This window comes from Eutrema salsugineum, unplaced genomic scaffold (genome assembly GCF_000478725.1).
Source record: "Eutrema salsugineum unplaced genomic scaffold, Eutsalg1_0 scaffold_2, whole genome shotgun sequence".
Classification (NCBI taxonomy): Eukaryota; Viridiplantae; Streptophyta; class Magnoliopsida; order Brassicales; family Brassicaceae; genus Eutrema; species Eutrema salsugineum.
Window position 1 is genome coordinate 13,909,496 of NW_006256829.1, and position 14,152 is coordinate 13,923,647.

General features: G+C 39.0%; 3 protein-coding genes across 3 annotated transcripts in view; 2 read left to right on the forward strand and 1 right to left on the reverse strand.

Moving 5' to 3' along the window:
- Nucleotides 1-1,349, forward strand: part of LOC18018326 (protein DYAD) — a 2,573-nt gene extending 1,224 nt beyond the window's left edge. Inside the window, 4 exon segments of the mRNA XM_006401925.2 lie at nt 1-254; nt 352-469; nt 554-637; nt 891-1,349. The exon segment at nt 1-254 is cut by the window's left edge and continues 101 nt beyond it. Of these exon segments, the coding sequence (XP_006401988.2) occupies nt 1-254; nt 352-469; nt 554-637; nt 891-1,349 (915 nt within the window).
- A 3,029-nt stretch (nt 1,350-4,378) lies between these two features.
- LOC112086536 (meiosis-specific protein ASY2-like) lies at nt 4,379-6,564 on the reverse strand. The gene is made up of 6 exons (XM_024155505.1): nt 6,135-6,564; nt 5,927-6,061; nt 5,606-5,859; nt 5,168-5,560; nt 4,709-5,089; nt 4,379-4,657 (listed from the first exon to the last, which is right to left on the reverse strand). The coding sequence occupies exons 1-6, from the start codon at nt 6,562-6,564 to the stop codon at nt 4,379-4,381; spliced, it is 1,872 nt and encodes a 623-aa protein (XP_024011273.1).
- Nucleotides 6,565-11,600: 5,036 nt separating this feature from the next.
- LOC18018328 (gibberellin 20-oxidase-like protein) lies at nt 11,601-13,575 on the forward strand. The gene is made up of 2 exons (XM_006401927.2): nt 11,601-11,932; nt 12,927-13,575. The coding sequence occupies exons 1-2, from the start codon at nt 11,601-11,603 to the stop codon at nt 13,573-13,575; spliced, it is 981 nt and encodes a 326-aa protein (XP_006401990.1).
- Nucleotides 13,576-14,152: the final 577 nt, after the last annotated feature.

Here is a 14,152-nt window from a genome sequence, read left to right on the forward strand (position 1 = left end):
CATCTGCTTAAGCACATGGCAGGGAAGGTAGCTCCTGGAGGTCAAGATAGGTTTAGGAGAAAACACAATGCAGATGGAGCAATGGAGTATTGGTTGGAGAGTTCTGATTTGATTCACTTAAGGAAAGAAGCAGGAGTCGAAGATCCTTATTGGACACCTCCACCTGGTTGGAAGCTTGGTGATAATCCTACTCAAGACCCTGTCTGCGCTGGAGAAATCCGTGAGCTCAGGGAAGGATTAGCTAGCTTGAAAAGGTAGAAAGCTAACTTATTGGGTTGGTTATATGAAAATCGATCTCTTGTTGTTGTCTTTATAGCAATTGTAACTCATGTGTGTCTTGGTCTTGAGCAGAGATTTGGAGAAACTCGCTTCGAATAAGGAAGAGGAGGAGCTTGTTCTCATGACTACACCTAATTCTTGTGTTACTAGTCAGAACGTGGACCATGATAACCTGATGACTCCAGCAATGGTAAAGAGCTTGAAACACTAACTGATCTCTATCTTGTGATAACTCTCTAATTTGATGCTTAACATCTCTGATGCTTCATGTCAGGAAATCTATTCCACTCTGCTGAAGAAGAAATACAAAATTGAGGACCAGCTAGTGATAATTTCAGAAACCTTGCTTAAAATGGAGGTACATATATATACAAACACTCCTCTTTCTAGTTGTAGCTGAACCATTATCCAAAAAAAGTGAAACCTTCTAAATTTGCTATGATGTCGTAACTATTCATTAATCAGAAAACATAAACCCCTGATCAGTAACAGATAACGAGAAAACTAGGAAATAATGTCAGTGAATACCATGTTAAATGTGTCCATTACAACTTTGTTGGTAAATGAATGATGATGAAACATTTGTGTGTGTTTTACGAATGCAAATGCAGGAAGACATGGGATTGCTTAAGAGAACAGTGGAAGAAAAGTGTCCTAAAAAGCCAGACTCAACAGAGATGCCTCTGCTACTAGAGGATTCACCAAAAATGAAGACACTAGAAGTGAACACGGAAAACCAAATCACAGAGTCACCTCAAAAGGGCAAAAGTGATGATCGACAAGAACAAAGATCACCACTTTCACTTATAAACAACACTGGTTTCAGAGTCTGCAGGCCTGTGGGGAGTTACTCATGGCCTAAGCTGCCTGCTCTTGCTTCTGCTACTGACACTGCCGAGGTTACTTATTCGCCAAGTCACCGACCATCTCCTTCTTCACCTAGTCACCGACCATCTCCTTCTTCGACTACTTTTCCGGTCAAGCCAGTTGCAGCTAAGCCCCCTATCGGCTTTCCTTTTCCCTTCGAAATCACCTCCAAAGAAGCTGCCACATATCTCTTCAACATTTAAAGCTCTCATCGAAAACTAATGCATCAGATCTTTGCTTCCCCAAAAAGTAAGTTCTAGTTTATAAACTACAAGCAGGCGGGTATTTACAAGATATCACTTATAGGATTTAAAGTACTAAAAGAAGGATAATACTTATTCTTATGGAAATAATTGGGAATTTTGAACTTTTGTTTCTTCTTTAATTTTAGGAATTTTATGTCTCTGATTAAGTATATATAGAGGGATGAGTTGAATCGGCTTATCATTTAGGGAAATATTTTGAATACTGGGATCAGATGATTCTGTATTACTGAACAATTTTTATTAATGATACGGTTATATATTATACTTATTCAACTCCATAAGGCTTTTTGATTTCAAATCCAATTTTTGCGCTTTTTTTATTTCAAATCTAACTTATGCGAAATTTTTTTGAGAAATTTTCAATGTATCACGTGGAATAGTTATGTTATATTATCTACAGAAATAATATTTTGCGATTACATGACGTATACAACTAGAGTATTTGTAACTTTGTAAGTAGAGAATGTCGTGGTACTTAATTAACTGATCCGGTCCGGTCCGGACCGGTTCTTTAGAATGCTTTACTATCTTTTCTCAAATCAGAACCGTCCACATTATCACGTATGCCAATCTTCACTACATTTTACAATTGCTTCTGATTTTGTTCAGGTAATTCTTCATTTGGAATCACAAACTATAACTTAAAACAGAATGGTTATTTTTGTTTGTTAAAGATATAACATAATGGTTATGCTCATACATTGTGGTAATGAGTCTAATGACATAGTGGAGTATGTTGTAGGTGGGCTGAGCACAGCCCCCTTTTTTCGTAATTTCGCTAAAAGCCCATTAAAGTCATAGGTCAACAAGCCCATTTGCAAAGGGTAAAGCGAGGTCGTTTGGGAAGATGACATTTTCATATCAAAGGACCAGCTCGTCACCTCGACACGGATGGGATAGCTCGCCCCCTCGACATGGATGGGACAGCTCGCCACGTCAGCGGAGATGAAACAGCTCGCCAGCACGACGTTTCGATAGACGGTCGGTCAGGTCTATTTACCCGGCCGCCCAAGCTAGTCTGACCGAGATGTAACCTAATCTCAACACTATAAATAGCCCTGTAACTTCATTTATTACGGGATCCGTAATCTGAAATAGAGACTAAAACACTCGATACTTAAAATCTTCAACTCTTACCTCGTTTACTTGACCTCGTAATATCACCTCGAAAACATCATATCGATCTCACCTCTATTTAAACAAGAATCTCCGAGCTCCACCTAGATATATTTACCTAAATAACCTCGTGTGCGGATACGATACAACAATTGGCGCCCACCGTGGGGCTAAGAGATTTCTTTCTACGCAAAGAGGAGCTCGATAATGTCAGGAATTCAAATCAACGAAACGACTACCTTACGAGATCATCACCGATAATGGCCCAAAATTAAGGCAACCGATGTGAAGAACTTCGTCTGGAAGAACATCATCTGCCGCCATGGATTACCTTACGAGATCATCACCGATAATGGCCCTCAATTTATCTCTGATGTCTTCGAGGATTTCTGCGCCAAATGGAGAATACGACTTAGCAAGTCTACACCGCGATATCCACAAGGAAACGGCCAGGCCGAGGCAACCAACAAAACCATCCTCGACGGCATCAAAAAAAGACTCGAAGATAAGAAAGGCTTATGGGCGGACGAACTGGACGGAGTCCTATGGTCACATCGAACTACACCGCGTAGATCGACGAATAAAACCCCTTTCTCATTGTCTCACAGCATGGAAGCCTTAGCCCCCGCCGAGGTTGGTCTACCAACCATACGCAGAACGATGTTGACACAAGACGATAAAAAAAACGGAAGAATGATGAAAGATAGCCTCGACATGCTCGAGGAGGAGCGATCACGCCCTGTTACGTATGCAAAATTATCAGCAGCAAATCTCACGATACTACAACAAACGCGTGAGAGGAAGGCACTTCGAAGCCGGCGACCTCGTCCTTCGAAAGGTGTTCGAGAATACCGAAGAATACCGCGCCGGAAAACTAGGCGCAAAGTGGGAAGGCCCCTACCAAATCACCAACGTTGTAAAACCTGGCGTTTACGAGCTGATGACGATGGACGGCGAAATGATACCTCGATCTTGGAACTCGATGAACATCAAGCGGTACTACTACTAGAATAAAAAAAAAAAAAAAAAAAAGGACGCTCACCGAGCTATACTCGGTCGAGCTATATCTCGAATGTGAACTACGATCGGCTTGATCCCAGTTTGTTGGGTACGTAGGCAACCTCTTACGAGGTACAGCTGTTAATAAAATTTTATTTATACGAACTTTCACTTCGACATCTTTCACTTCGACATCTTTCACTTCGACATCTTTCACATCGACATCCTAGCTAGATGTTCGATCCTCTAATACGCATTTCCCTACAATGCAAACTCTTAATCAATCCTACGGAACAAAAACCTTACGATTGTGAGAGAATAAGCCGGGACCAGTCCCACATCCTTTCTTAAATCACCTGAATAACTACGTCGAGATCATTCTCACTATTCGGACACGATTAATGAAATAAAACAGGGTAAGCCGAGTCATACCTCACACCTATTGTTCCCGTAAGCCGAGTTTCACCTCGCACCTATTTTTCCCTTAAGCCGAGTTTTACCTCACACCTATTATTTTACTAAGTTTTATCTCGCATCTCGTACCTCGCATCCATTATTTTCTTAGGTCAAGTCTCACGCCTATCACTCGTAAGTATTAAGTAAGTTCTCACTTCGTTCCAATCTTTTTGAACCAATTTTCACCTCGTATTAAGCATTTCATCTCAAATGTACTGACGATATTCACATTGGTCGTTTTGTTTTGCTTAAAAATACCTCGTATTTACTTTTTCTTTATAAATTAAATCGTGAGCATTAATTAAATTAAACAGGTCGAGTCCTTACAAGCGCGGCTAAATAAAAAAAAGTCAAAAGAAAAAAGCAATAACAAACGAGAAAAAGGCAAGTAGGATCTAGTCTTCAGGCTCGCTGCCGCCCTCGCGGTTCTCTTCGTCCTCAGCATCATCTCGATCCGAACCATCATCTGGAGTTTCAGGGTAAGCCGGAGGCAAGTCGCCTTCCTCGAGGTCCGTGAAGCTGAGGTTCTCGAGCTTCTGTTCGCAATCGCGCTTCGACGATTCCAGCTCAGCTCTCAACTCTGCTTCGGACGCCTCTTGCTCCTTCAAGAGATCAAGGCACTCCAATGTACCTCGAGCCTGAACCAGATCGAGCTTAACCTTCTCAATCGCCTCCTGTTGAGCAACCCGAATCCTCAGCTGATCGATGCGCCCGGAATTCTATGCCTCGGCATCCGCCCAAATTCGGTTCGTCTCTGCTTCGATCCTCTCATCAGCTTGTCGCTGTGCCCGGACGACCTCAATGGCGATCGACTTCTCGACCTGGATCTTAGCCTCATTAACAATTTGAAGATTGTTGACTAAGTCCAGATTCTCCTGCTTCATCGCCTCGATCTTATCTGTCAGCTCCTTCACCCCGGCATTGAGCTGTTCCGCCTTTCTTTTCATCGTTTGCCAATTATCCTCGGCAACCTTTTGCTGCTCGATAGCGGAGTCACGTTCCTTCACCGCTCTTTCCCCAGCAGCCTGGGCATCCTTCAGCCGAGCTGCACCATTCCGGAGCCAGCGCATGTATTGCCCCCTCGCGCGATTGCAGCTCGCAATGAACTGAAAATAAAGATAAAAAAAAATATATCAGTCGAGCTCACAGATTATTAAAGCGTAAAGAGAAGATTCCAAACATACCTTGAAGGCGAAGCTCGCCATATCCTTGAAAGCCCCATCGGTACCAGGAGGGACCTCGGAAGTGGAGCCTCTTATCATCCCAAATAGCTCAGCACATTTGTCGACGTTGTTGACAAACGGCTCACTCGACTCAGGGTATTCAAACTTGAAGCTCCAGTCGATCTCCTTGATTTTGTCGTCGCCAGCTGGATCAACCCTAGGCCGTTTGCTCGCAGCCTCCGATCCAACTTGACCGCCCTCGTCACCATCCCCGGAAGGTTTCTTCTTTTTTCCTTTCGCCTTAGCCTCGGCGAACTTCTTCTTCTCGGCGAGGCGAGCAGCCTCGGCTTCCTCCTTCCGTTTCTTCTCCTCGCGTTTCCTCTTCTTTTGTTTCTTCTCCTCGCGCCTCGCTGACTACGTGGCTTCATCGGCTCCATCGTCAACTTGTTGAGTAGACACTTGGTCATCGGCACTCTGAGCCTCGACCCCACCTTCTGTTGCGGCCTCGAGATTTACGTCGCGTTGAGTAACGACCTCAACCTCTTCTTGGGTCGGCACTGGATCTGTGCGTGCAGGCCGAGATGCGGAAGGACCTCGATCCTTACTCCCGCTCTTCTTGGCCTTCAAGCGTGCAGCGAGGCTGGGCGCGTTGACTTGAATAGGAGCCATCGCAATCGCTCTCTCCCTTAGAGAATTTTCTCTTCTCCAACTAGCTGAAATAAAAGAACATGTTAGACGACATAAAAGCTCGACTTGAAATATCGACGACATCGAACTTACTGTTCGTAATACGAGAAATGGCAGCCTCGACTCTTCGGCGATGAATGTCAGGCCAATGTTGTATCCCAACAGCCCTAATCTTCTGGATATTCACGTGGAAATTCTCCGGGAAAGCTTCGAGCTGGACGTTTCGATCTGCAAAAGAAAAATGAGGAAACATCAGCAAAAGAAAGGGAAAACTCGAAATACGACCGAATTAGCGATCTACCGATGCTATGGCTCCACTCGTTCCTAAAATCTCTGGTCGTATCGACGACCAACGCCTCGTCCACTTTGGCGAAAAAGAAAGACGCCTCCCAGCTTGGCGTCCTGTTGACGGGATAAACCAAGGAACAGTCTTTCCTTGCCTTTATCGTATATGTGCCCGGGATCGAGTTGTTCTTCTGAACCGTAGTCATCTCCTCGAAGAAACGCCAGTCCACGTCGACCCCAACCTCGCTCCCAAATAACAGGGCCGCGACCATGAACCGAATCCCCGCTGGAAGGATTTGCGAGAACGCAATGCCTCGACAATGGACGTAATCCGTCAACAACCTCGGCAGAGGCATCCAGAGATGACAAAGGCTGAACCACGCTTCGTAGAGCGTGACCCAACCCACTGGTGCGTGCCATGGTCGATCTTCAGGCCCCGACGCCATCAGCTCGCCTCGAAAACCTTACCGCAACTGAAATTCCTCGAGGCGTTGAGCCGTCATCTGTGAAGAAATGTTGACTAGTCGATTCCTGATGGCTCCCTTGCGCTTGGAACCTTTACGTCGAGGTTTGGCCTCCTCACTTTGTTCCTCTTCCTCGCCCTGACCGTCTTCTTCTTCACCCCCTTCATCGACCTCTTCCTCAACACGCTCCACAGCCTTCCCATCACGATCTTCTTCCTCGAAAGGAACTATTTGAAGATCCGTCACAGTTTCACCTCGCGGAGACGCCCCGTCGGAACGAACTCGATCCGCCAATTCGACCAACGGAGATTCTCCTTGATCCGATTGGATGTCGGACCTCGAAGACACCTCAGGAGAGGAGCTAGAACTCCCAGAGGCTTATTGTTCAGACCTAGAGCCAGACTCTAAGCTCGACTCGATGCACTGACCCCCCGAAGACATTACTGGATGTCGGATGACAATAAAAGCAAAATAACACAAAGACGAGTGCTAGAGAGAGAAAGGAATTCTAGAGAGAAAGGAGAGCAAGATTACCTTTTGTAAGCGGAGAAGAAAATGAGAAGAAGAGGAGGAGAGCATAATATATAAGGAAGAAAAAACAGCGGTTACCGAGGAAAGCAATCATGATCCGGACGCTTCCCAGTACTTTATTTAGCGACGGATTCCACGCGCTTCCCGAAAACTACGCCTCCACTCGCGACTCTTCACTGCCTAAGACGACCGTTGCCTTTTGCGACTCTTCGTAGCCCAAGATGACTGTTTCCTTTTGCAACCCTTCACTGTCCAAGACAACCGTTGCTCTTTGCGACAACCGTTTCCAAGTATCACCTCGACTCCGAAGACCCCACATCGATATCGAGGTCCACAAGAATGAAAGTTCTCCAGCTCGATGCGTTGAATATCGAAGTAACATCTCCATCAACGGACTGGGGGGGGACAATTGTTGTAGGTGGGCTGAGCACAGCCCCCTTTTTTCGTAATTTCGCTAAAAGCCCATTAAGGTCATAGGTCAACAAGCCCATTCGCAAAGGGTAAAGCGAGGTCGTTTGGGAAGATGACCTTTTCATATCAAAGGAGCAGCTCGCTACCTCGACACGGATGGGATAGCTCGCCACATCGACATGGATGGGACAGCTCACCACGTCAGCGGAGATGAAACAGCTCACCAGCACGACGTTTCGATAGACGGTCGGTCAGGTCTATCTACCCGGCCGCCCAAGCTAGTCTGACCGAGATGTAACCTAATCTCAACACTATAAATAGCCCTGTAACTTCATTTATTACGGGATCCGTAATCTGAAATAGAGACTAAAACACTCGATACTTAAAATCTTCAACTCTTATCTCGTTTACTTGACCTCGTAATATCACCTCGAAAACATCATATCGATCTCACCTCTATTTAAACAAGAATCTCCGAGCTCCACCTAGATATATTTACCTAAATAACCTCGTGTGCGGATACGATACAACAGAATAATCTTGATTTCCGCGATTCAATTTATGACCCGGTGTATCAGTGTAGCAAAAAACAAAAAAAAAATATCTGAACTATCTTTTTATTTATTTAGTAGTGATGAAAATAATTGGTATTATAATCGTGAAGAATAAAATAAACAAAGCAGTAATATATGTAACTTGCCCAATTGCACCCCTAAAATTTGTGGCATTTTTAGAAATTAATTAGCCACTTGTAATTTTCTGGTTCAACTTGTAAGTATCATACATATCATGTACCAAAACCAAGTATGGAGAAAATAATTAAATAAATAAATCTTATTTATGTGAAAATAGTCTCAAGTTTGATTGATAGTCAATCACTTGTTCCCGAAGAAATTTGACGAAAAAGGGTTGCAGTTCACACTTGTATTATCCTATTTTTGCGTTTAATTCATATCGTATAAGTGTATATTTGAAATTATAGAGTGGTAGGGTGGTAATACTTTCTAAAGCATATCCCCACTTGGGAAATAAGTATAACCTACCAAAACAGTTCACAAACACGATATGTACGTATGTTTTCATAATAGCATTCATGTTCCTTTCTGACTCTAGAATCTGAATCAACGGTCAGATTTCTTTTTAATAAAACTTTAAATTCACATTCTACAATTTTCGTTTTTTCAACATTAAACCAAGATTTGGTGAACAACAAAAAAAAAATATTGAACCCTGAACAGAGTTTGAAAAAAAAACACATTTGAACTCAGATAGATGCATAATGCATTCGGAAAAAATACCAAAGTACTAACTATATATATATATATATATATATATATATATATGTATGATGTTTTGTTTTCATCTAGAATTTATAAATTCTCGAGTTTACATGTTTCTAAGTTTCAAAAGATGTGGATTACCATGATATTTCAGTAATAGCAAACTTTTATTAAAAAAAAAATATAAACAAAAAAAGCGAAATAGACATGAATTTCATTAGACTCGATCCTCAACTAAACCTCAAAACTCTTTCAACACAAATCACTTAAACAGATTTATAAGAAATTAACTTTATCAGATTTACACATGCATCTTATAACGCCAAACTAATCTTCACATAAGCTTTGTTACAACAAGTAAACCTAGTCTTCATTTAAAAAATGCAAAAAAAAAAAACTAGTAAACCTAGATATCATAAATACTATTAAGCATTTTAGTACCTTTCGAATTAAAATGCTATGTTTAGCCTTAACATGAAATTATTGATGTCGTTTTGTAAAATGAACTAATTCGCGCAAGTCAGCTCAGCTCATCACAAATTAGAGTATTTCACTTAATTAGTTTATTTATTATTTGAAATTATATCTATCAATTTTAACTTTCATCTAACTAAGTCGTGAGTTAAATGAATTAGTTCGAAAGCTAATCCTAAGTAAACGCTACACTTAATTACTTCCAACAAAATCAGATTATATAAAAAAATATACATAATTAACTTTACGAGAATATGAAAAAAATACAAAAATCAAATAAAAAGTTGTGTATAATTAACATGTATTCATACTTCATATATGCAATATAAAATCTGTATATAGATACTGAATAAAGTCAGTTAGCTTATAATCCTTGTATATAAACATCATCATGTACATTCATTCTAAGTTAACGAGAAATGTTTTTCTCTCTTAATATGCCCAAGATTATAAGGAGTGTCTAACAAAAATGGGATAGACGGAGAGAGCCGACATGAGAAAGCGTTATAGAATACAATCTTGCTGGCTCGCTGGACCTGGACTGTTTGAGTTTTTATCATGCGATCAAAGATTTTTATTATTATTAGCATTCATAGAAGAAATGTTTGATAAAACCGTAAAAATAAAAAACAGATTTTTTTTTAATATGTACTGTATTTAACTATATTGTAAAGATAAGAAATCATATTATTCAAAGGTAGTGTAAATGGTTATAGTTAACTTATAAATCTTATATTTTAAACGAGTATAAAAAATAGTTCAAATTCGAGCTGACTTGAGGCAGCTCATGGGCAGGCAAATGGCTCTTTAACAATTAACACCTAACCATAGAAATCAAATGTATTTAATCTAGTATTTGTTTTTTCCTATATAACCTATAAATTTTCAGCGTATGGAGAATGGGGCAAAAAAAAGTTAAGTTCAACACATATGAGAAATAGTTGACAATATATAAAAATAAAAAATATGTTGGCAACCACAAAAAAAAATTAGGGAAATAGTTTGTTTAATTAAGATTCTCGAGGATGAAGAGTTCCTAAACTTCCTATAGAGCCGGAAAGGAGCACACCAGCTAGCTGTATAAGTGTTTGACCTTCTTAATTATTTATTTAAGTATTGGAACTATACTTTAAACTCAATATTATAATTTTCAATTTATGTTCCATGTTCTCATTAAAACCAGTTTTCAACTCGAAGACAACTGTAGCTAGGCTTTGCCTTAACCATTTCATTTCATTTCGGCTGAGTCTGTGTCAATTAAAAAAATTGCTTTGTGTGTCAAGGGGACAAATTAACAAAGTATTCATTGCTTAGAGACTTTCTATCATATAATATACATAAGAAACTATTATTAAATATTTGTGTTATGTGAAAAGAATGTTAGTGTTCTAAAAATTGATTTGTATGGTGTTTTAGGTGCTAGGCCACCACTCTTAATTTCTTTCTTTTTTTTTTGGTTTTTTGTATCGATTAATATTAATTTTTTAAAACATTTTATCAAATTAAAGCAATATAGTCATCTAGCTAGTTTAATATTAATATTAGAAGTTAGAAAAGAATCATCTAGATAGGTCTAGAATTATATGTACTACATTCTGGAAATATAAATCTACAAGTCTTATAAAGCAAATATTAGCTAGTAAACTTTTTGTTTCTATAATTTGTTTTATAAACGTTATACGTTAGCCATCCGCAGTATAGTATTCTTCATTCACTTATGTTTCAGCTTATTAACTCCTAAGATTTCTTCTCTAGTTTTGGTTTATCTTTGGGGTTAAAAATGTAACTTACTTACCACCTACATGTTCTAGGGTGATCGGATTCTCATTTTCTCACGCAAGCAGTGTCTAACCATTATCAAAATCTTAATGTTTAAGCAATTTTCTCCCAAATTTAGCGATAAATAAAATCCCACTAAAACGGTCGAATAAGAATCTCGACTTTTTAATCATTCACAACTCTCTTCAGTCTTCACGACCAAATTTCTTGAAATGTTTCTTTCAAAAAGAAAAAAAAACATCTTGAAATGTAGAAATGATTAGAATAAAATAGATTGGCTGTAGTTTGTTTTGATTATTGCAACGACGACAAAGATTAATTACCTGTTAGAGTTTCTGATTATTATACGAAATAAATACTTGATTTATATGCAAGACTTCAACCATAATATATAAGAATTGTGTAGTGGATATAATACTTTACACTTCTGAAAAAACAAAGATAAATCCCGTAATTAATCAGCTACCTCTACACACACACATATATATACACACACATAACATAAATATGCAACGTTCATAATCATCATTTGTGGTTAATTAAATGTCTTTGGAACTTCCGGTGTTTGATATTTCAAAGCCTTTAAGCGAGTCATCGCTGACGTCACTACAAGATGCGTGTAAAGAGTGGGGTTTCTTCTACGTGACAAACCACGGCGTCTCCGGCGACATGTACAAGAAACTCCGGCGATTCTCCGGCGGAGTTTTCGAGCTAGGAGACGAGGAGAAGATGAAGATGGGAGCGTATAACTACACTCCACGTTTCATCGCATCTCCGTTCTTTGAAAGCCTCCGTGTCTCAGGTCCCGATTTTTACGCTTCGGCTAAGTCTTCTGTTGATGCTTTTTCCGACCAACCTATGGATGAAGAGTTCAGGTATACATAAATTACGTACATTAATTATGTTTCTATTAAAATATACTCCTTGATATTTTTTTTTGGCAATTCCCCAAACGATGTCATTAAATGGGTTGCATTAAAAAAAAGCTGATCCATATATCTATCTTGAAGTTAACCTTAGAAATCAATTGTTGACCAAGCAATTAAAAAGCTTAGAAACCAATTAAGCTGCCCTCTCAAGTCTCAATTAATTGATTTGCGACCTATGAAATGGATTGTACCTTCTCGTTTCGACAAAGAATTTTACATAAGTCCTAAAGAATATTTCATGCAAATTGTTTTTCCAAAATATCAATTCATCGATCATTACTAAAGAAAGAAAAAGAAAAATTGCATCAACATTTACTTTTGTATTTTTTTCATCAATTTAACTAGTAGAACGGTGTCGTGAAAATTTAGGATTGTCAAACAGAAATAAATAAATAAATAAAAACCCAAGAAAACACCAATAAAAACAACCCAAACCTGATTCCAATATTGGTCACTTTATTCTATAAGTGCGCATTGCATATTTGCATTCTATTCAAGCATTTATTCATGCACTCATATATTCTTTGTGTCTTTGTGATACATTAAAAATGTGAAACTTAGGAATGTTAAGCTGTTTTAACCATTTCTGTCTGGTTATGCTTCAGCTTTTTTTTGTTTTTTTTGTTCTAATCTGAAGACCGGCCGGTCATATATTTTTGCGGACAGTTTACTGATAAAAACTCCGAAAAGTAAAACAAATAATAATTATAGTTGTGACCGGTACAACTTTTTTTTTGGGTGCAAAGTTGAGTGGTACAACTTAAATCTATTAAAGTTGGTTCTATATATGTAAAGATTATATCTTAATTCTTGAAAGTCATTTTTGAAAGTCTTTCAACTTTTAACTAGGAATGTTAATATGAGTTTATATGACCCGTAGTGATCTTATATATGTGTATATATATCGATTTTTCTAATCATTTTTGTTGTTGTTTCAAAGCGGGTTGATGAAAGAATATGGAGAAAAGATGACAGAACTATGCGAGAAAATAATGAAAGCCATTCTTGCCAGCTTCGGAGACGATCTTCATCACAAATATTACGAGTCTGAGTTTGGAAACTGCCATGGCTACTTCAGGATCAACAACTACACAATCCCTTTACAAGAAGATCAAGAAGATGATGAACATGATCAAGACGAAGTTGATTTGATCGAAGGGCTGGGAATGCACACGGACATGAGTTGCATCACGATCGTTGATCAAGACGACATTGGAGGTCTTCAAGTCAGAACCAGAGACGGGATGGGTCTGATGGATATTAACCCTAAAGAAGAAGCTCTTGTCGTCAACGTCGGAGATCTATTGCATGCTTGGACCAACGGACGGCTGAGATCGTCTCAACACAGGGTTGTATTGAAACGGCGTGGTTTCGTCGGTAACAGATTCTCACTGGCGTTTTTCTGGTGCTTCGACGATGAGAAAGTCGTGTTTGCCCCTGACGAAGTCGTTGGAGATTGTGAGAGTGAGAGGGTATTTCGGTCATTCAAGTGTGGGGATTATTTGAGGTTTAGGGAGAGTAATGAGAAAGGGAAGTTCGAGAAAGTTGGGCACACGGTCGAAGACTTTGCACGAATTGAAGATCAGTAATTAATTTTTGTTTTGTTTTTTTGTTTTGGTTTGATATGATAAACTGGTAATTTAAATTTGACAAATATACACTAAAATACAACACTTGCATTTTTATTGCTTTGTATTTAGTTATAAAAATTCAAACGAAAACTTGCTTACATTTTCCCTTATATTTTGAATCCTATAGGAAGAAAGTTTTGTATTAGACAATGTTTTCATAGACTCAAACATCAATCAACATAATGATACTTGTGAACGTTAACATATATAAAGCGGAGCAAAATAGTTTTGATACGGACAGATTACACTACATAATGAAGAAAACCTGTTTTTCCAATCATCCCTTGCTATGTATACTTACTCTTGTTAGCTTCTTCAAGCTATACTTGTTTTTAAATTTTTTTTTCTGAGAGAAGCTACAAATTTGGTAAAATTGTTTAAAAACAACAAAATCGAGATATATATTGATCCGAAAGCAAACAAAAATAATATCGCTGCATTTGTAGAACATAACAAAAAAAAAAATAATAGAAAATTAACCTGAACCTTGGTTTGATCTAGACATGGGGTCCTTCAAGCATTTTCTTACCACCTG

Bases quoted from the DNA above. Each gene is read 5' to 3' on its own strand.
- LOC18018328 (XM_006401927.2), top strand. From the start codon at position 11,601: ATGTCTTTGGAACTTCCGGTGTTTGATATTTCAAAGCCTTTAAGCGAG. The intron at 11,933-12,926 runs GTATACATAAAT...GTTGTTTCAAAG, and splicing joins CCTATGGATGAAGAGTTCAG to CGGGTTGATGAAAGAATATG.
- LOC112086536 (XM_024155505.1), bottom strand. From the start codon at position 6,564: ATGGCGTCGGGGCCTGAAGATCGACCATGGCACGCACCAGTGGGTTGG. The intron at 6,062-6,134 runs GTAGATCGCTAA...TTTCTTTTGCAG, and splicing joins CGAGTGGAGCCATAGCATCG to ATCGAAACGTCCAGCTCGAA. The intron at 4,658-4,708 runs GCATAGAATTCC...GTTGCTCAACAG, and splicing joins GAATTTGGGCGGATGCCGAG to GAGGCGATTGAGAAGGTTAA.